Source organism: Lissotriton helveticus, chromosome 12, assembly GCF_964261635.1.
Source record: "Lissotriton helveticus chromosome 12, aLisHel1.1, whole genome shotgun sequence".
In the NCBI taxonomy this organism is placed as follows: Eukaryota; Metazoa; Chordata; class Amphibia; order Caudata; family Salamandridae; genus Lissotriton; species Lissotriton helveticus.
In genome coordinates this window covers 602,213,702-602,234,558 of record NC_136073.1, presented here as the reverse complement: position 1 = coordinate 602,234,558, position 20,857 = coordinate 602,213,702, and the positions used below count along the sequence as shown (strand labels likewise).

The 20,857-nt window shown below is 43.9% G+C and overlaps 1 protein-coding gene across 3 annotated transcripts in view; it reads left to right on the top strand.

The window, feature by feature from the left end:
• LOC144798550 (NACHT, LRR and PYD domains-containing protein 3-like) overlaps positions 1-20,857 on the top strand; it is a 925,301-nt gene that overhangs the window by 308,706 nt on the left and 595,738 nt on the right. For all 3 annotated transcript variants that reach the window (XM_078669484.1, XM_078669486.1, XM_078669485.1), the window contains exon 5: positions 12,109-12,174. In XM_078669484.1, the coding sequence (XP_078525610.1) occupies positions 12,109-12,174 (66 nt within the window). The remainder of the gene's footprint in view (positions 1-12,108; positions 12,175-20,857) is intronic.

Genomic DNA, 20,857 nt, shown 5'->3' with positions numbered 1-20,857 from the left:
CAGAAAACCAACCGTACACAAACATGCCCACCACCGCTCCTGCAGAAGCTGGAACAAAGTCACAGAAGAACCGCTCACTGCCACCCACACCAGCACCCTACCAGCGATGATGCCAGATGCTACCACTGTGGCACACGATCTCCACCGCTGGATCATGAACTGGGCTGACACCCTTGCCCTCCCAAGAAAGCCACAGGGCGACACATCAAGAACTTCAGGCCCACCTCCCCGCTCCATTTCGCAGCCAAAGTCATCAAAAAGGCCATCAACTCACAGCTAGCAAACTTCACATCGAAGCCAACAACGTCCCAGACATCTCCCAATCTGGATTCCACAGCAACCACAGCACCAAGACCACCCTACTTGCTGCCACCGAAGACTTATGCTCCCTGCTCAACCAGGGCCAAATGGCAGCCTTCATCCTCCTGGACTTCTCAGCTGCCTTCGACACCGTCTCTCACCACACACTAGCCACCACACTAAAAAATGCCAGCATCTGCGGAAAGGACTTTGACTGGATATGTTCTTTTCTCACAGCAGAACCCATTGAACCAGACTCCCGCCTTTCCACTCAGAACCAACATAGACCAGGTATGGAGTGCCCCAGGGATCCTCCCTCAGCCCCTCCCTCTTCAACATCTACATGGCCCCCCTATCAACCATCATCAGAAACCACAGGCTCAACATAGTCTCATATGCCGATGACACTCAGATCATCCTCTCCCTCACTGAAGGACCCAACGTCACCAGGCACAACTTTCAAGAAGAGATGAAAGCTGTTGCCACCTGGATGAAGATGAGATGCCTGAAACTCAACTCCAAGAAAACAGAAGTCTTCATCCTTGGCTCCACCCCATCCACCTGGGACAACACCTGGTGGCCCCCTGCCCCTGGGAACACCCCACCTCGACGGACCATGTTCATAACCTCTGCATTATACTAGACTCAGTGCTCACGATGAACAGCCAGATCAACAGCGTTTCCTCTGCCTGCTTCAACACCCTCCGCCTACCCTGAAAAACGTTCAGGCGGATCCCACCTGAATCCAGAAAAATGGTCATGCATGCCCTCATCAGCAGCAGCCTGGACTATGGCAACACTCTCTATCCCGGAATCAACAAAAAACTACTTCGCAAGCTTAGACCATCCAGAACGCCATAACCTGATTAGTGCTAGACGTCCCCCCGCCCCACCACCACCAAATCACCCCACATGTCCACGATCTCCACTGGCTTCCCATCAAAAGAAGAAGAAGAATCAAGCTCCTCATCCACGTTTACAAAGCTCTCTACAACATCGGACCAGCATACCTAAATGCCTGCGTTTCCTTCCATGCACACAAGAATCACCTCTGATCAGCTGACCTCTCTCTGGCTACCATCCCATGCATCTAAAAGACCAGAACAGGTGGGAAGTCCTTCTCCTACCTCGCAGCCAAGGCCTGGAATGACCTCCGCCTCCGGCAAATCCCCACCCTGCCCCAGTTCAGGAAAGACCTCAAGACCTGGCTCTTCGGATGACTCAGCATGCTACGGAATCACCCCCCACAGCGCCTTGAGACACGCACGGGTGAGTAGCTGCTCTTTATAAACCCCTCATTGGATTACCTCAACATCGCTACAGCCCCAAATACCCATACCATAGGTTACAGTTGGCAAACGTTTCTGGTTACATATCTCTAAGATCAGGGAGACCGGTTTTCTGCTAATGAAAGTAGCTCGCAAAAAAGGTAGTGCCCAACGCTCGAGTAAAGCAAATTATTCTGCTTCTTAGGCATGGTGAACAAGTACATGCATCATCTATGTCTAGACCAAGGTATGAGAAGAAGCTCATCCTGTCCAGTATTCTGCCACCTATGCTAAAGGTATGAGTTTTAGTATTTCTGGGGCCAAATACCATTGTAATTCTTTTAGTGTGGTTGGTCTCCAATTCCAGACCCCTCATGAATAACACAACATTTGAACATAAATTCTTGAGACCATTGGCCATTCTAGCAAGAAGGACAGCATTGTCTGCATATAATAGCGCTGGCACACCTTCTGCCCACCACAAGATACCTCCACCCCTGCAGATACTAATGTTTCTTCTAGATCATTGATAATGAGTGGAAATAGGATGGGGTGAGAATGCAACTGTGGTGGACCCATCAGTTGACTTTAAATAACTGAGTAAATTCAACAGCATCTCAAAGTCTTACAGACTCTGTGAGGTCCTGGTGTAATAGTCTGAAAAAAGAGACCAATCCTAAGTCAAAACCGATGGTCTCTAGGATAACCCACAATTGGATCTGCTGACACAATCGAAAGCCCTCAATAGATCCATGAACACCAGATGGATAGAAGAACCCTTGGCATATATATATTTAGCTACTATGAGATGAGGATTGTGGCATTGTCTGATTATCCCGAGCTACTTCCTAAACACGCATTGTACCTGAGATAGAGCGTTACTCTCATTTATCTAGGTAAGGAGACGTTCCAAGATGACTCTCCTATCGATTTTTGCCACTGAAGCGAGAAGGAATATTGGACGATAAAACCTTTGGTCGTGAAAGAGTATTTTTTTTAAATAGGGACAACTGTTGACATGTGCCGACGGAAGTCCCCCATCGCAACATACAGAATTAGATTCACAGATGAGCACAAGGGTCCAGAACCCTGGGTCTTCACTGAATAAATCAAGAGGGACACCATCTGGGCCTGGTGCATTCTTGCAGTGACTGTTGAGAATAGCTGTAAAAACTTCTTCCCTCCCTGAAAGAAAGAGTAGCACAGGAGGGACTTTGCAGTCTGATCCTCATCAACTGACCCACTACTAGGTGAGTACGCAGTTGAGAAGTATGCTAACCAGGCCCTTGCTTTGATGTGGATAGTAACTTTGTCGGAGGACGTTGAAGGAGGCAAAACTGACCAGACAGCCACCAAAAGGCTTGAGAGTCTTTCTGCTGACAAGCACCAACTATAACCTCCCATTTCTCTGCCTTTATAGCCAGCTTCCTTTTCTTTAAAGCCAGGGCATAAGCCTTTCTACTGTTTACAGTTGCACACTCACACTAGCCTCTGGGTGACTTTTTTAACAGAATTTCATTTGTAGCTTCACAGTCTTTATCAAACCTGGATTTGTTGTGAGTAGGGGCCCGGGCTATGGGTCTAGACAACAACACTTTAATCGGTGTTAAAAGGGCAGCAAAGTGGTTCAGTACAGAGCTGAGATGTTGGACTTCCAATTTGCGATTTCAACAGCGCCATATTATAGCTGGTGACCTGGGTCATGACAAGCTTCATATTTGCATAGCGCCATACCACCCTGCGTCCTTGGTAGTTAATACTTGACTAGACCTGGGCTTTGCATATTGACCCTTTAGGGGGGGCACAATCTGCACAACCATGAGATTGTGGTTGCTAAATACCAAAGCGAGGACCTCACTCCCCTTAATCAGGGGAGACAGACTTCGGGAAGTGAAGACATCATTTATAGTTGTCCCAAAGCAAAAGGTTGGGATAACTGAGGGGGAATGATTTTGGGCCACATTTACTGAGTTGCAATCAACCAACAGGGGATACAAGACATGGCCCCTGGCATCCATAGTGTTAATTTTGATTTCCAGAGAGAGGGGATCAAATGGTGTTGGTGATAAAGAAGGTAGAAAACCAAATATGGCATAAAAAATTGCCAGTCAAAAGCACGATAAAAATGACTTTTGGCCTAGGCCTCCAATTTGAGCTAAGGAATCAATCAGAGAAAACAGACCCTTGAAGTTAGAGCTACCCTTGCTTGAGAAGTTTTTATTATAGAAATTAATCATGCAAACCCTATATTTCCCTCCCCAGCAAAGGTTAAACGCCTGAACCTCGCCCTAGTCTGAAGCAATGGGTGAAATTGAGCATCCAATATTGACTTTGAATCAGGCTGCCAGCCGCCCTTTAGCGCAGATGGCAGGTGAGGTTAGGGCAGTGAGGCAAAAACACATGTAACTATCAAATACCAACTCGTTCACATCTCACGTTTCCTGCATAAATACTATGTTGTAGTCTAAGATGAAAGATTGCCAACCTTTACTTTGAACTTTTGAAGCCAAACAAGCCAAGTTCCGACCAAGAAATGTAATATGTGGTCAACAGTCAGACACACACAAATCTAGCCCTTCACGGGACTTTAAAGAGCAATCTGGGTCAGGTTCCACAACCAAGATACCTGCACTTATGGGCAGTGGGAGAATAGTTGAATACACTGTGGAGGTATCCCGCTGGGGTCTTCACAATCCCCTGCAGCTCCGGCACAATCTTTTACCCTACCATACTGTCAACCATTTTCTTCCAGCCCTGCAAGGGCCGCAAATCTATTATGCAGTATGACTCTGTGACTCAGCTCCAGCCTGGCCCATTATTCTGAATGAGCACTGCTCGATGACAAGCCTTGCTATCTGCAACATGATGTCACATGAACACCACCTTTCCTCAACATTACAAGGTCAGCTTATGCCCATACAATAGGTGACCTCAAGGCTCTGTGCTCCTTTGAAGGGGTCTGGGAGCTACTTGTAGCTCCCAAACTACATTTTGGAGAGCTGTGACCTAGGCTGAGTGATTTGTGGGACTATAGACACAGTTAACATCATTTTCAATGTTTTTTTTACTCAGTGCATATATTTCTCCAGGTGTAAAGAGTATAAAATGTGTTTTCCATTTACCATGAAGTCATTTGTCTGGTTATCAAAAGTATATTAAACATAAACATGCATATATCTCTTCATACACGCAACTAGAATCTACGGCTTTAAACACAATGCATATTGATGGTATTGTGTTTTTTGACATTGTAGAGAGCTTACACATGCCCAACATCATTGTCCTATGTAAGGACCACATTATGTGACACTTATAATCATCACTACACTTCACTCTAGAACTCAAAGGGACACTGTATCCTGTGTGAATGGAAAAGAGCCAGTTAGAATCACAGATGTATTCCAAACATGTACCTATTACTTTGGTGAGCCATACAGCTCACAATACAGGGAAAGGGCCTGATTTGCTAGAATCTCCAGCTCCTCTGGCATGAAGGCAGGGGGCCCTCTCACCTGTATGTCCTGGCATGGTTTCTTCCAGAGGTAACAGACATCAGCAAAAGTGGAGGAGGTGTTAATAGCAGCAGTGCTAGGAGGAAAGGGAGCTTTTTTTCCAACTGCTGCGTACATGTATGTGACATACACGATCTTCAGCAGGGAAGGACACAGCCATTGGCCTTGGTACGTTGCTTTTACCAACATTAGCCTATGGGTCTGTCTATTGTGGAGAATACTGCCCACTACGCTGTCAACTTCAACCGCAGCCATCTGCTTCCAAATGTCCTATCGGTGAGGTCAAGCAGCTGCAGTTTTAGATTTTCAAAAGAGTGTGTTTGTGACTGTTAAGTGTGTCATCACCACTCAAAATGGGGGCTAGTTTGTTTACATATTTAAACTTTGATGGATGCTAATTTTTAAATTTATTTATTTATTTATTTATTTATTTTTAATATTTATAAAGCGCTGCTTATACCCTAGGGCGTCAAGGCGCTAAACCATTATTAACAAAAGAAGTATAGAGGCATGAGTGAAGGAATCAGATAGGACGAAATGGAAAGAGATTACTGAGAGAACAGCCAAGTTTTCAAGAGTTTGCGGAACTGAAGCAGTGTGACACTTTGTCTGATATTGAGAGGCACGGTGTTCCAAAGTCTGGGGGCAGCCACCAAAAAGCGTCGGTCACCCCAAGAGACTGTTTTGGTACGAGGGACAACCAATTGGCTGAGCGAGGCTGATCGTAGGGCTCTTGTGGGTTTGTAGCTTTGAAGTTGTTCTCTTAGAAAATGAGGTCCTTGATTATTAATTGATTTGAAAACTATACAGAGTGCTTTGAAATGAATTCTCTTTTGTACAGTCAGCCAATGAAGATCTTTTATGTTTTTGGAAATGGGTTCGAACTTTGTTTTGCCGGTGAGGAGGCGAGCTGCTGCGTTTTGTATAGTTTGAAGTTTGGCAATTACTCTGATTTGGGCATTGAGAAATAGCCCATTACAGTAATCCAAGGACGAGAGAACAAGGGCAGAAACCAGGGTCTTGATGGCAGAGTCAGGGAGAAAAGGGCGTATTTTGCGGATCATTTTTAGCTTCAAGTGTGCTGCAGATGCTGTTTTATTGGCATGATTCATGAAATTAAGTCCATCATCGAAGGTAACTCCCAGATTCCTGACCTTCAAGGTCGGCGTAGGAGGAGTACCGAAGGTCTTTGGCCACCAGCAGGTGGACCAGGCTGGGGAGAGTGGACCAAAGATGAGAACCTCAGTTTTTTCTGAGTTCAGCTTTAAGCAATTTGTCGCCATCCAATCTCCTATGTCTAGGAGCCCTTTCTTAAATTTTTCAGCTACTTGCTCTCCGTCGCCTTTAATCGCCAACACTAGTTGGGTGTCGTCAGCGTACGAGGTAAGTTTACATTCGCATGTCGTGCGTTACTGTGGTAAAATGCAATATTTGTTCAGTGTTGTTTACACCTCCCTTGACTGTATATTTTGGAGGGAAACATAATAAAAAACTAAAATGTGCAAATAATACATTTGAAACATGTTGTTTATACATTTAATTATATTGATATTTATTTTAGAATATAGATGTAATTTGTAAGAATCAAGGACTACAGGAGAAGTGTGGATCACTGGTTAGAGGAGGCAGACCTGGAAGCAGAGGTCAGCCCGGGACCAGGGTTCAATTCCCGGCTCGGCGGGGTCTTGAGTCCTAAAATGTCCATGGACTTGACAATTCTCGCTCCGGTGTCTACTCGATTCACCGGTTCACACTCTGCGACTCTGGGCAATAGCTTGCTTTATCTCCACAACGGCCCCTCGCGGCGGGATGCCTGGCTTTCACCTTGCGGATACCCTGCCGGAGTTATCTCACAGGGGAATACCAGGACGGGTTCCCTAAGCAAGCGCTTAGAAACCGCTCGGTGATTTGCGCTATATAAATTCCTGTACATTTACATTTACAAGCAAATGTTTGATTTAAATTTGTAGTGACATCTATATTTTGTAGAACTCTGTGCTTTAGTGCTAAATATCAAACATGTTGCTCTGGAAAAATGTTAAAAATGTGCAATTCTTTTCCAATACATATATTGGGCCTGATCTCTCTTGTATAGTCAATAAGTCAACATGAATGCCATCATTTGCTCAAACCACATGGGGTAGAAGAGCCGAATCATAGTAATCTCCCTTCAAAATCTTCATTGTGTGTAACGTGGATGTAGCTGTTGATGTGTCTCATCATTGTAGGACATACATCTTGTGCACACCACTGTAACTTGGTTGTGACATTCCACCAGATATTGGAACAATGGATTGGAATGATAGTGTATACAAAATGTACCACTGCCAAGTTTTTGTTTATTGGTGTTATTGATGCGGGATTCCATATTTGAGCCAGAAGATCTGGCTCCAGCTGATGGCATAAATCATTGATAATGTGTCTATTCAATCTGACTGTTTTGGATATATCCCCTTCTTCCATGTTGGCAAGGTCTGGAACTGGAAATGTAAAAACTGGCACTGAGTTTTAGTGTAATGATTGGATTGTTCTGTTATTGAAATGAAATGTTGTCAAACAATTATTAGTCAAATGGAATAAACATAGAAATTAAGGATTGAGTGGTATGGCATTTTTGAGAGTCATGTTTGGGAACTTGAAATAAACATCACATATTTGCAAATCATCTGTGTTTACACAGTCTTTTGATTTATGTAATTGAAAAGTTGGGATGGAAGAAAAGAAATGCATTGATAGATTTAAGATATACAACACCAGTCTATGACTTTGTGACTTGTAAATTTATTGTACTAAATGTGACAAAATTAAAGAGGGTGAACATAACAAAAGCAAACCAAAAAGTGAAGAAGTCAGTCTAGGTGAATGAAACCATATTTGCAGAGCCAAAATTGTTTGAAGTCCAGTGTCTAAAATGCTCCTGGCATCAGAAAGGCCAATGCGTGCAGAAATAGTCCCAGAGTGAAAGGTAGGCTCACACTGGAGGAAATTAGCAGAGAGATTTCTTGCTGGTGGTAGCAGAGGTCTTGCCATCCTCACCTTCTGGTGATTTGCGTGGACGTCCTCTGAAGCGGGTGGGGGGAATCCACAGTTGCAGGTAATGGAGGGGGGTCTGCAGGTGCTTCCTCAGGTGGCAGGACCTCCCTTCCTGTGGCCGATGTAGATGGCTTAGATGTTGTAGGACTATAGGAAAGGATAGATGGTACTGGGAAAACCATGCACCTGTGGGTGTAAAGTCCTGCAGCACCACAATCACGGAACCCATATTTGAGTTATGGCCTCCATCTGCTGGTTGCGCTGCCTTTGCAACCCCTTCATTTCCCGGAGCTCGGTGAATATCTGGCTCATCATGTCTTTGGACTGATCAATTAATCAATCAGGAATTATAAAGCATGGCTAATCACTCGATAGGGTATCCAGGCGCTTGCAGGCTCCGATGGCACATTCGAACAGCCAGATATTGAGTTCCATTCGGAATTCCGGAAGTGAGGTGATGATCCGGAGGTGCGTGGGAAGGCTGTTACAGGTCTTTGCTGCATTGGGGGAGAAGGAGTGACCTCCACTTCTGCTTCAGTAGATGTTGGGAGTATTTGCAAGTGAAAGGGAGGCGGTGCGTAGTCTTCTCAACAGTTGGTGGAAGTTCAGGCAGTGATTAATGTATGCGTATTCTTGGTTGTGTGGAGCCTTGTGTGTGTGGGTCAGCAGATTGAATTGGCATCGCTTCTGTACCAGGAGCCAGTTGAGTTACCTGAGGTGGGATGTGATGTGGGTTCATCGGGGAAGACAAAGGATGAGTTTGGCTGCGGCGTCTGTCAGGTCGCAAGTCTCTGAAGGAGTTGTGCAGCGATTCCTATGGAGAGGGCGTTGCCCTAGTACAGTCAGGTGGTGATGAGGGTCTGTGTCATGGTGCATCTCATGTGTAAGGGTAGCCACTTGAAGATCTGACATAGCATGCGCAGAATGAGGAAGCAGGTGGTGGAGACGACGTTGATCTGTGATTTCATGCTGAGCTTGTTGTAATTATGTTTCCGAGGTTTCTGGCATGGTTGGAGGCAGTGGGTGCGGTTCCTAGTTCTGATGACCACCAGGAGTCATTCTATCTGTTGCTGCTGTTGCCAAAGATCAGTACTTCTGTCTTGTCTGTGTTCAGCTGCAGGCAGTTGTTCTTCATCCAGTCAGTGAAGTTTGTCATGCGTCTGTGGAAATTGGTTCCTGTGGTGGTGGGGTCATTGGTGAGTGAGAGGATAAGTTGGGAGAAGTCTGCACAGGAAATTATACTGAGACCTTGGGATCTGACAGTGTTGGCCAGCGGGGCCATATATGCGTTGAAGAGCGTGGTGCTGAGGGATGAGCCATGGGGGACACCGCAGGTTAGCTCCTTGGGTTCAGAGGTTAAAGGTGGGCGATGGATCCTCTGAGTTCTTCGAGTGAGGAAGGAGGTGATCTATCTGAGCATGTCCCCTTGGATGCTGATATGGTGGAGTCTTTTGATCAGCCTGTGGTGGGATACGGTGTCGAAGGCTGCCAAAAAGGCTAGGGAGGATCAAAGCTGCTGTTTCTCCTCAGCTGAAGAAGGTTCGGATGTTGTTGGTGGCTGCCATCAGGGCAGTTTCAGTACTGTGTTTGCTGCGGAAGCCAGATTGGGAGGAGTTGAGTAGCTAGTTCTACACCTGGTGTCAAGAGTTGATTGTTATTGATCTTTTATAGTACCTTTGCTAGGAATGGGAGCAGAGAGATTGGCTTGTATTTCTTGAGTTTGCTGGGACCGGCAATGGGTTTTTTGAGTAGTGGTCTGACTTTGGCGTGTTTCCAGACATCGGGAAATGTGGTGGTGGTGATAGAGGTGTTGAGTTCCTTACCGATCCTTTGGTTTCCGAGATTGAAGATGTGGTGTGGGCATGGGTCTGTGGGAGCTCCCGAGTGGAGGTGGTGTTCTGGGTGGAGAGGATGTTCCAGGTGGTCAGGGTGTGATTGGCGTCGATTACGGAGTGGCGTATCAGTTGAGAAAGTCAGTAGGTGTGGGGACAACAAAAAATAAATATGTAGTATAGTTTTAAATATTTATGATGTTAACATAGTTTTAGTCATGTATTACTTATGTTAGCTTTAATTTAATGTCAAGGTTACATTTTTGTAGTATTTTGAACTCCACTGAAGATTTTTTTGTAGGTCTGTATCCTGGCAGAATGACACTGTCCTGCTGTAACTGTACTTCAGGAAAATTTATGGTATAAGTTTATGTGGTCTTTTTATACAAACAAAATATTTCCAAGGCTGTGGCATGTGTTCTGGCAATTAAATGTTTTAGGGTTGCTATGCCAGAAAGTTCCCATTCGGCATGATCTTTTAAAATATTGTTGCTGTTTGGTCTTGTGAGCTCATATTGTAAAACATTTACGTCTATTCCAATGATATTATTATGATGTTTCTGTTTGCTAACATTTTCAACATTTTAATTTTTAGTGGTAGCTCTCATATAGCATGCATTTGCCCAATATTTGGTGCATTTCCATTGTGTTTTTTCACTAGTGGTGCTCTCCTTACTATATGTATATACTCCATAATTTAATAACAGCTCCTCTTTTGGGGATTTGATGCATTTTGCTGTTTCCGACATTTTATCTGTGGGTTTTAGATTAAAGAAAATCTAAAATAATCAAATCAAAAAAATATGTTACATATTTATTTAACATTTCTACATTGCTGATGCACATTTTAACTTACAATCTGGGTGTTGTTTTTATTTGGTTTTAATTGTTGATTTTTACTATGCTGGCCAGTTTGGTACTTTAAGCACAGTTTTCTTTTGTTGCAATCTCTTCAAAGGAAGAAATGTGATAATTGTGTTAATTCGTTTTTATAATTTAAAATTTAGTGTAAACTTTATTTGATATACTTTCAAGATGACAGCCATGTTGTGCCATCCAACATGGCTCACGATGAAAGCATAGGAGATACACTTTCAAAATGGCTGGTTGCTGCTATTGGCTTTGCCAGTGCTGGTGCAGTTTTAAAAGCATTGGCAAATCAATTATTGGAAACTAAAAAACAATGGTAAAACAAGACCATTTGGCCTTGTCAATATTTGTTTAAGGTTGGTGAATACTTAATGTATCTCTCTAATATCTACGCTGCCGTTGATAAAGAATAAGGATGGATAATTATTAAAGTAGACATGCAAACATTTTAACACTCTCTTAAACTGTGAATAACCCAAGGACCCAGGCATTGGGGGTCTGGAAAGGCAGCTCTGGAATGGAGGGTTCCATAGTGAAGGAGAAAGAATGGACGAAGGGTGGAGCCTTGCCCAATACAATTCTGACTATAATTTACTGACAAAAGGCACGTAGGAAGTTGCTCCGGCCTTTCCCTAAAAGGCGTTATACCCTGTGTTTCCCAATGCTTTCCTCCATCCTCTCGTGGTCACCCTTTTTTATGAATGTCAGCTGGAGCTAGAGCCTCACACGCCCTGTACAACTCACGCCAGAGCTGTCATTCAGAGAGAGGATTTAAAATCACATGACAGGTAAAGAAGAAACTGGCCCAGCTCATACTGGTGGTCTAAGACACGTAAAACACTCACACCCCAATACAGACACTCAGGTTCTGTGATCAGATTGGTAGCATTAGAAACAGTCAGTTGAGAGTATCTGCTGTTGAGCCTGTCATTTGTGAACTCTAGGGCAGTAAGAGGTCCTCAGGTAAGAGTGCATGTATTAGGGCCACCTAATTCCAGGCAGGGCCTACAATGGATATGGAGCTTACACTTCTCTCCACAATGTTCTAATTAGACTTTACCTGTACTCTGAGACTTTATCAAAGTATCATATGTCCTTCTAATATGGAAAAGTATACACATTACATTTTTGATATCGATTTGAATGTTTATGACAATTATTGATGTATATCTTTTTTACTGGCAATGGTCATTGTCTTACAATAATAGAGGTAAAACAGTTGTGGTTCACAAAGTTATCATTTGATAGTCAACAGACTTTCATTGTTTGCATTTTTTCATTCCCTCCCCATAGGTCATAATGTCCTGCAGGAAGAGTGCCTGAATGTGCATGGACATCACCTCCAACCCTACTTGAAAGGTACTAAGGGTACCTTCTTTTCACTGTTTAAGATGCTTCTCTGCACCGTGTTAATTCCAGTTCTTCTTTCAGGCGAATTTATATTAGTGATAGGGAGTCCATGGTTAGTAAGTCATTTGAAAACTCTCCGTAGTGTACAAGAACAGAAATGAATAGATTTAAAAGTAGCAATCTAGTACATGTCTAGAGAGTTACATTTGGAGTCCAAAAATGCACTTTGAAAATTTTAATTGTGTTAAGGATTTGTTCATTTAATCCAGTCTTTTTGATTTCTTTCTATTTATATCCCTTCAAATTATTGTTGTTCTGTACTTTAGGCCCATGCTGTTCATTCTATCCTATGGTACCCCACCACATCAGGATACAGATAGGAGCAGTGTTATACATAGGCTATAAGCCAGTATCATCCAATTTAACCTTTATTAAGTCAGTTTTCATTAAGTAAATAATTCCTTCTACTAGGTATATCTCTCAAATTCTGCCCTTTTCTCGTCATTTGAATATTTTCATGCTTTAGGAAAGGAAATCATTTTTAAACATTGCACCATATTTTCATACTGCATTACTCTAATATTCCACCCCATGTCTACGTGTATTTTTTCCTTGGATGGTACATTTTATAGTTATTTCTTAACTGGCAGAAATAAGCAGATTCAATAATAGCTTTCCTTCAAGTGCATAATTTTTTATTTCCATTGTTAATGGCAAGCAGACCATGTTTATTGCCAGATCAATATTGTTGTGTATACAATGTACATTAGGTCATGTTTTAAACCCATCTCAATAATTTCTCAGTTCTTCATATTCAATGATCATGTCAGAGATCCATATTTTCAAATAAAGCAATTATAGATGAACTACTATTAGTGGAAGTAATGAGAGATTCTATTATTCTTGTTTTGGTAGCTTTTCTAAACAGATACAAACTGTACAATTCTAATCCCCCTCCTATTTGTAGGTATGTATGTAATTTGCATGACTACCTGCCACTTTTGTTTTTATTTTATTCCAGATATTAGTGCATTGAAAACTGATTTTTAAATAATACTGTCATGCACAAAGGTATTTTCGGATGCCAACTTATGTTTACGACTGAAAATATGTTACTTATACGAGCAAGGTATTCACATTCCTGGCCGTTGTAAATACATTTACTAATGCTTTGAAAATGCCTACAAACTTGTACATTAGAAAGGGCTGTCGATTTACTACACCCAAGAGTTTGAGTAACCCCATTTCCACTATGTGAAGGGCAATGGGGTACTCCTATATTTGCTGAGGTACCTAGGGAAAAAGCTTTCTCCATATGGGAATTCCGCATAGAGGGATAGGATCCCACGGGAATTGTCACATTATATTCCCAGTAGTCCGCATGGAACACCTGGTACAGCTTTGCAGATGTGCAACTGGGAAAATTGCTGTATTAAAAAAAAGGTAAAGGTATGTTCCGGTGAAAAACTAAGGGCCTGATTACGAGTTTGTGATGGTCTGACCACCGCCACACTGAGGGACTGCCCGCAGTATTACAACTGCAGCAATCGGACCACCACAGGATCAATGAGACCATCAGGTATCTAGGGCACTGCAGAGCATAGTTTGAATTGCCTCACAACCACTGTTTTCATGGTGGTGAGCCCACAATGAAAAGGGTGGCTATGAGACAACTAAGGGGGCCCTAATTGGACCCCCTGCTGCCTCAGGGCCCAGGGGGGTGCATGCAGGGGGCGAAGGCCAAAGGCAAGCATGTCTGTGCCGATCTGTGCCCATCCGTAACTTGACCATGACCAGCGCCAGGGACACTGGTTCCCCTACCTCCCGTCGTTATGATCCCAGCACCCTCCACACTCTCAATCCAGGATGCAGCAACAACTGCCAGCTCTCGATACCGAGCAACACCCAAAGCCTGTTCTCCTGCCGTCACTGCCGACGCACCTTCATCCACCTCCGGACCTCAGACGTACCACCTAGCCCACCGGACGCCAGCGCACACAAACCACTGAACTGCATCCTCCTCAATGTAGGCTTCCTGCACAGGCATGCTGTAGAAATCTGGGACTTCCTCAACTCTCACGTGCCTGATGTCACCTTCCTCACTGAGTCCTGGACAAACGCCAGCTCCGCACCCGACATCTCACCCGCCATCCCCGATGGATACAAGATCCTGAGAAAAGCCCACCCTACCCACCCAGGAGGAGGCCTCACCATCGTCCACAAAAACTCCAGATCAACCCCAGAACAACGCTTCATGGGACACTTGCCTACAGACCACCTGGGCCCTGCTCCCCATTCACCAATGTCATCGCCAACCTCATCGCACCCCATGCCCTTGGCTCCACAGACTATGTACTACTTGCAGACCTGAACTTACACCTGGACAACCACAACAAGGCGAATACCACTGCCCTCCTTGAGAACCTCACCAACATAGGACTGAGGCAACTTGTCTCTGCCCCCACGCACACAGTGGAACACACACTCGACCCCATCTTCGCAGGAGTAAACAGCATCTTGTTCAGCTACACTATGGAATTGCTCTGGACAGACCACCACTGCATCCATTTCTCCTTTACTAAATCCACCGCACACAAGCATGCTCTCTGCCTCCCTCGCAAAATCTGGAACAAAGTCTCTTAAGAACACCGCACCTCCTCCCTCACCTGCACTCCACCCCAACTATGACAGATCCAAAAACTGTGTGGCAAGCAACTGCCACCAATTGATTGTCATCTGATCTAACACACTCGCCCACCTCCAGAACACTACAAGACAACACAACAAGTAAGCAAACTGGTTCACCACCGTGCTCCAAGAATCCAAGCGCTCCTGCCGACAACTGGAAAAGACGCAGAGATAAAGCCACCATGGCACACCACCACCTCATCAAATCCACAAAGAAGAACTCCCTCCAAGACTGAATCCTCTCCAATGCCCTCAACTCCAAGGAACTTTTCACCAACATACAGGAATTTGCCAAACCCAACAACGAAAGAACTGACGTCCCTCCCTCCCAAGACCGCTGCAACTGACTCTGCGCCTTCTTTCACCTCAAGATCAAGATGCTCTACAACACCTTCGACTACCAAGACCTCTGCACCGCCACAACCCCCCCTCCCCCAGTGACACCACCCAATAGACAATATTTACCTGGACCCCACTCACGGCGGAAATCATCCTAAAGTACATGAAGAGCGTCCACTCCGGAGCACCTTCAGACTCCTGCCCACTACACTTGTCCCACAGGGCCATAACAGCCGCCATGATCTGCTCCCTCATGACCACCACATTCCCGGACAGCTGGAAGCTTGCCCCTCCTAAAGAAACCCTCCACAGACCTGATGGACCTCAAGAACATCAGGCCCATCTCACTGCTTCTTTTCACAGCCAAGGTCATCAAAAAGGTCGTCAACATCCAGCTAGCACACTTCATCGATGTCAACAGCATCCTAGATACCTCTCAATCTGGATTCTACAGCAACCACAGGCACCGAGACCACCCTCCTCATCATCACAGATGACATCCGCGACCTCCTAGATCAAGGCCAAATGACAGCCCTCATCCTCCTGGACCTATCAGCAGCCTTCGACACTGTCTTCCACCACTCACTTGCCACCCGACTTCATGACGCTTACATTTAGGAAAGGCCCTAGACTGGTTATGCTCATTTCTCTCGGGCAGAACACAGAGAATAGGACTACCGCCCTTCCTCTCACAACTGACAGAGATCTGATGAGGAGTACCCCAAGGATCCTCCCTCAGCCCTACCCTCCTCAATGTCTGTGTGGCCCCCCTCAAAAACATCATCAGAAATCATGGGCTCACCATAGTCTCCTATGCTGATGACATCCAGCTCATCCTCTCCCTCACCGATGAACCCAACATCACCAGGCACAACTTCCAGGAAGGGATGAAGGTCGTCGTAACCTGGATGAAGAAGAGCTGCCTGAAACTGAATTCGGAGAAAACAGAAGTCCACATCCTCAGCTCTATCCTCTCCGCAAGGGACGACAACTGGTGGCCCCCTGCCCTCAGAAACCCACCTAACCCGACAGACCATGCATGCATCCTCTGCATCATCCTGGACTCATCCCTCACCATGAATCGTCTGATCAAAGCCGTCTCCTCTGCATGCTTCAACACCCTCCAAATACTACGTAAAATATTCAAGTGGAGCCCCTCCAGCTTTAGGAAAACGGTCACTCACCCCCTCATCATCAGCAGACTGGACTATAGCAATGCCCTCTATGCAGGAATCAACAAAAGACTCCTCAGCAGTCTCCATACCATCCAGAATGCCGCAGCTAGACAGATCCTCGATATCCCACATCACAACCACATCACACAGCACCTCCATGACCTCCAAAAGCTCTCCTGCGAAAGAAGAATCACTTTCAAGCTGCTTATGCACGATTTCAAGGCTCTCCATGTCATTGGACCTCAATCCCAAAACTACCGCCTCTCAATAAACGCCCCCAAGAGAAATCTCCAATCAGCCAACCTCCCTAGCCACCGTCTCACCCTTCTACAGGACCAGAGCGGGTGGAGGATCCTTCTCCCGCCTCTCAGCCAAGACCTGAAACGATCTCCACCTTCACCTTCGACGAAGCATGACACTGCACCAATTTAGGAAAGACCTCAAGGCTTGGATCTTCGAATGACCCCTACGGAGCTGCCCACACTCTCCCTCCAGTGTCTTGAGACCCTATTGGGTGAGCAGTGTGCTCTACAAAACCCTGATCGATTTATTGATTGATGTAGTGCTCCCCTCGATTTGCACCCCAGTTCTTGCACGGTGTGGCATGTTTGCCACACCATTCAGGAAGCTGCAGGCGGTGCCCTGAGAATGGCATTCTGCATGGTAGGCTCTTCTTTGAGCCTACTAGACCGCCGCTGTCAGACCACAGCAGAACCTCCAGCCAGACCAGTAATAAACTCCTGATCTGGCGGGTGATTGCACTACTGGTTTGGCAGCTCTGCAGCGGACGGCACATTGCAGCATCTGCTGTAGGATCACAACACTCGTAATCAGGCCCCAAATCTCTGCCCATACTTTTCCTTTTTTATTGATGAATTTAGCCAAATATCTTTGAAAATATTTACATTTTATTATTATTATTATTATTATTAATTCTGTCAGGCAGGGATGAGTGTTTTTAATACGTTTACCAGAATTGTAATTTCACACAGTTTATTACTGACATTTAATTTATAAAAGGCACAGAAGTCCACACATTATTGAATATTTTATTTATCCTTAGCCTATGGTTTATACATTTGGAGCAATTATTTCTCTCTTGTTTTAATACTTCCATATCCGAAACATTTTGAATTTTTTGCAACCATATTTACTGTTTTTGGTTTGTTGAACTCTTGTGAATTTATACACACTAAAAGAACATCAACACAAAGTGTCAGGCTTGGTAGCCGACCATTTAGATTAGTGGATTCTAGTTCTTTATTTTTGCACTAAATTGAATTTCCATCTGATTTTATCAGTCTTTTTTTCTGCATCAGATCAGTCACCATTGCTGATATAGATGCCAAATGCATGTGGTTGGGTACTAACTACGCTATCAGGATTAGGTCCATGCTGATCTGGCAGTTCTTGTTTTAGGGTTAAATTCATCATTCTGACCAAGCTGTGTGTTTATCTGTATTTGGTTTGATTTCCTTATGTATGAAGGATAAATTGACTGCCCAATAGTGGATGTTAGGTTCTTCAATCAATATTTCTAGATCCAATATTGTACTTAGATGAGCTAAGAGGTTTCCTGGCACTTATAAATGTTTATTTGTGAGAATGCTTATGTGTGACGGGAAACAAAAAGGAAATGTGTTTGTTTGAGGATATTGATCTCACAAAATCTGTTTTAGTCAGCCTCATTCATTGAAACTAGCAGCATGAAATCTATTGCCCTTTTCTTATTTTTTCTCTAGTATGTGTTGCAGTCCAATGTTCAAACCCCTTTCATTTTTCTGTGGGTTAGAATAAATGTGTTCCATATATGTTTTAGTTTAAGTTTATAAACTTTATTTCGGGTTTTTTAAAAACCATAAAAGTTAGCCTAGATATACAATGAACAAATAACGACAGCCAACTTATTAATAATACAAACATAGAATAATACATTTGACACCTGGAAACGACAATAATTTGATAATAAATAAGTTATAAAAAGCCTTAAAACCCGTCCACAACAAGTTCATTATAAGATATAATAAGGTAAAATCTGCTACAATTTACAAAGGTATACGAAGTATAAATCACATGTTAATTGTTCAATAAATTAATACGTTCACATGATATTATGACTCAAACACATAAAAAATGACATTGGTTTCATATGTTTGCATCTAAGCACCCATGCCCATCCTAAGAATTTAGCAGTGCCAACCACTATAGGGCCTTCAGTAGAACACTTTAAAATTCTGAAGGCCACTTGGCAAGATCTGGTACCCAAATTGGCACATATAGGTTTAAGCCATTTTTTCTTGGGTACAGTATATGCTTGACAAACAAAGAAGACATGGGTCACTGTTTCTTTAACATCGGGACAAAAGGACAATCACTAGAATTTTCCGAACGCCATTTAGAGGTGAAAGAATGTAAAGGCAAGGTACCAACCCTAAATTGGTGAAATAGTTTTCTGTCACAAGTAGACGTGATGAGATCCCAGTAACTCTCCCATTTAGTTTCGTGTTTTTTGTCAATAAAAACCTTCGTCAACGAACCGTGTGAACAAGATGAAAACCGCTTCATAGTGATATGATTCCAATATGCTCCCTTCAGCTCCCTTTTACTAGGAAAGATACTTCCCATAGGGGTATCCCACAGGTGTTTCAACTCTAAATCGTATAACAGGTTCTTAATGGTAGCAAACCAAAGGATCGTATGTTTTTTGTCCATATCCCTCACCTCTAGGACTGCTTGGGCATAATATTCAAGTTCGGGAGTAACCCAGAGCCGCCTCCAGTAGGCTAACAACCTATATCTGGCCACATCTCTGATTGATTGACAGCCCAAATCCATAAGGAGAGGAACTGTCGGTGTGGATTGGGGGAGACCAATGATGGACCTGAAAAATATATTCTGGCCCAACACTAGTTTATTCAGATTAGAGTGACCCCACAACTCTACACCATATAAGATAGATGCGCCCATTTTGTTGTTATATATCTGTAGAACTGGGACTATTGGTTTGGTATATGACCATTTGTGCTCTCTAAGCAAAACACCTGAAAGTTGAGCGTGTTTTACCGTGAGACAATCTAGTTGGGCTTTCCAATTAAGCTTTCTATCTATTAGAACCCCTAAATATGTAAATGTCTCCAATTGTTCAAGAGACCCATCACTCATCTTTACATCCCGGATGACATTCTTTAAATGGTGCAGCACCATATATTTGGTTTTGTCGACGTTAACTACTAAGTCATGGTCTGCACAGAACTCTTCGAACCTTGCAAGGGCTCGCTGGAGGCCCTGCCTAGTTTTTGATAATATGAGAGTATCGTCGGCGAACATTAAGAGAGGGGTCTTATTACCAGCTAAACACGGAGCATCTGTGGGATACTCATTAAAATAATTTACCACCCTATTTATGTAAATGGAGAAGAGGATTCGAGCGAGGACGCATCCCTGCCTCACCCCCTTCTCCTCCGCGAACTTTTCCGTAGTTCGACCTGCTACGTCATACCTGACCTGGGCATAATTCTCAGTATGCAGTTTGACCACGAGGGCTAAAAGCTCAAGAGGTAGGCCCAGTTTCAAAAGGGTTGACCAGAGCATAGGACGAGGAACCAGGTCGAACGCTGACTTTAAGTCAACAAAGGCAGCATAAATCACCCCTTTCCCCAATGTAACTGTTCGCCAATATATTAAAATACGTTTCAAAACCTGGTCCACAGTACTAATTGATTGATGAAACCCTGCTTGGAGATTGGAGATAATATTTGAATCCTCCAACCATTCCTGAATTCTGCCTAGGACCACCCTGGCAATAACTTTTTGAACACAATCAATCAGACTTATGGGCCTGTAATTGTGCAAACGTCGCCTTTTTTAAAAAACGGTAAAATAACCGCACCTGCCCAGGAACTTGGGAGAGAAGCACCTTGGGCAATAGCGTTAAGTAGTAGTTGGATATACAGTGCCCAGGAGTCGACGGAGTGTAAAAACACGTCAGCAGGGATACAATCAGGCCCCGCAGCTCTACCTCTAGGGACCTGAAGAAGAGCAGTTTCTACTTCTTTTTTGGTAAAAACTGCAGTAGGGACATTAGAGGGCATCACAACGGGTACTAAATCTAGTTGACTAACCGCAAACTGGCCCTTGTAATGGTCTATCCATAAATCAGGGGACACATTGTTAGATGGTATGTTACTATGGTCCCTATTACCCCATTTTACTATATGCCAGAAGGCAGTCATGTCCCTTCCCTTGCAAGATTCTAACAAATCTTTCCAGTGCTCCTCGTCCCAGTCCCTCTGGGCTAAAGATTGTACAACCTTATAGGCCACCCTTTTCTCGCGTATCAAAACACCATCCTTGCTTTTTATAGCCAAGGCTAATTGTGCATAGGCAGAGCGGCAGGCAGAATTATACCAAACAGCAGCCTTTTGGACCTTAGAAGTTTGTCTTGGTTTTGAGTGGACGGTAAACATTTTTTTAAGATTACTAAAAAAGGT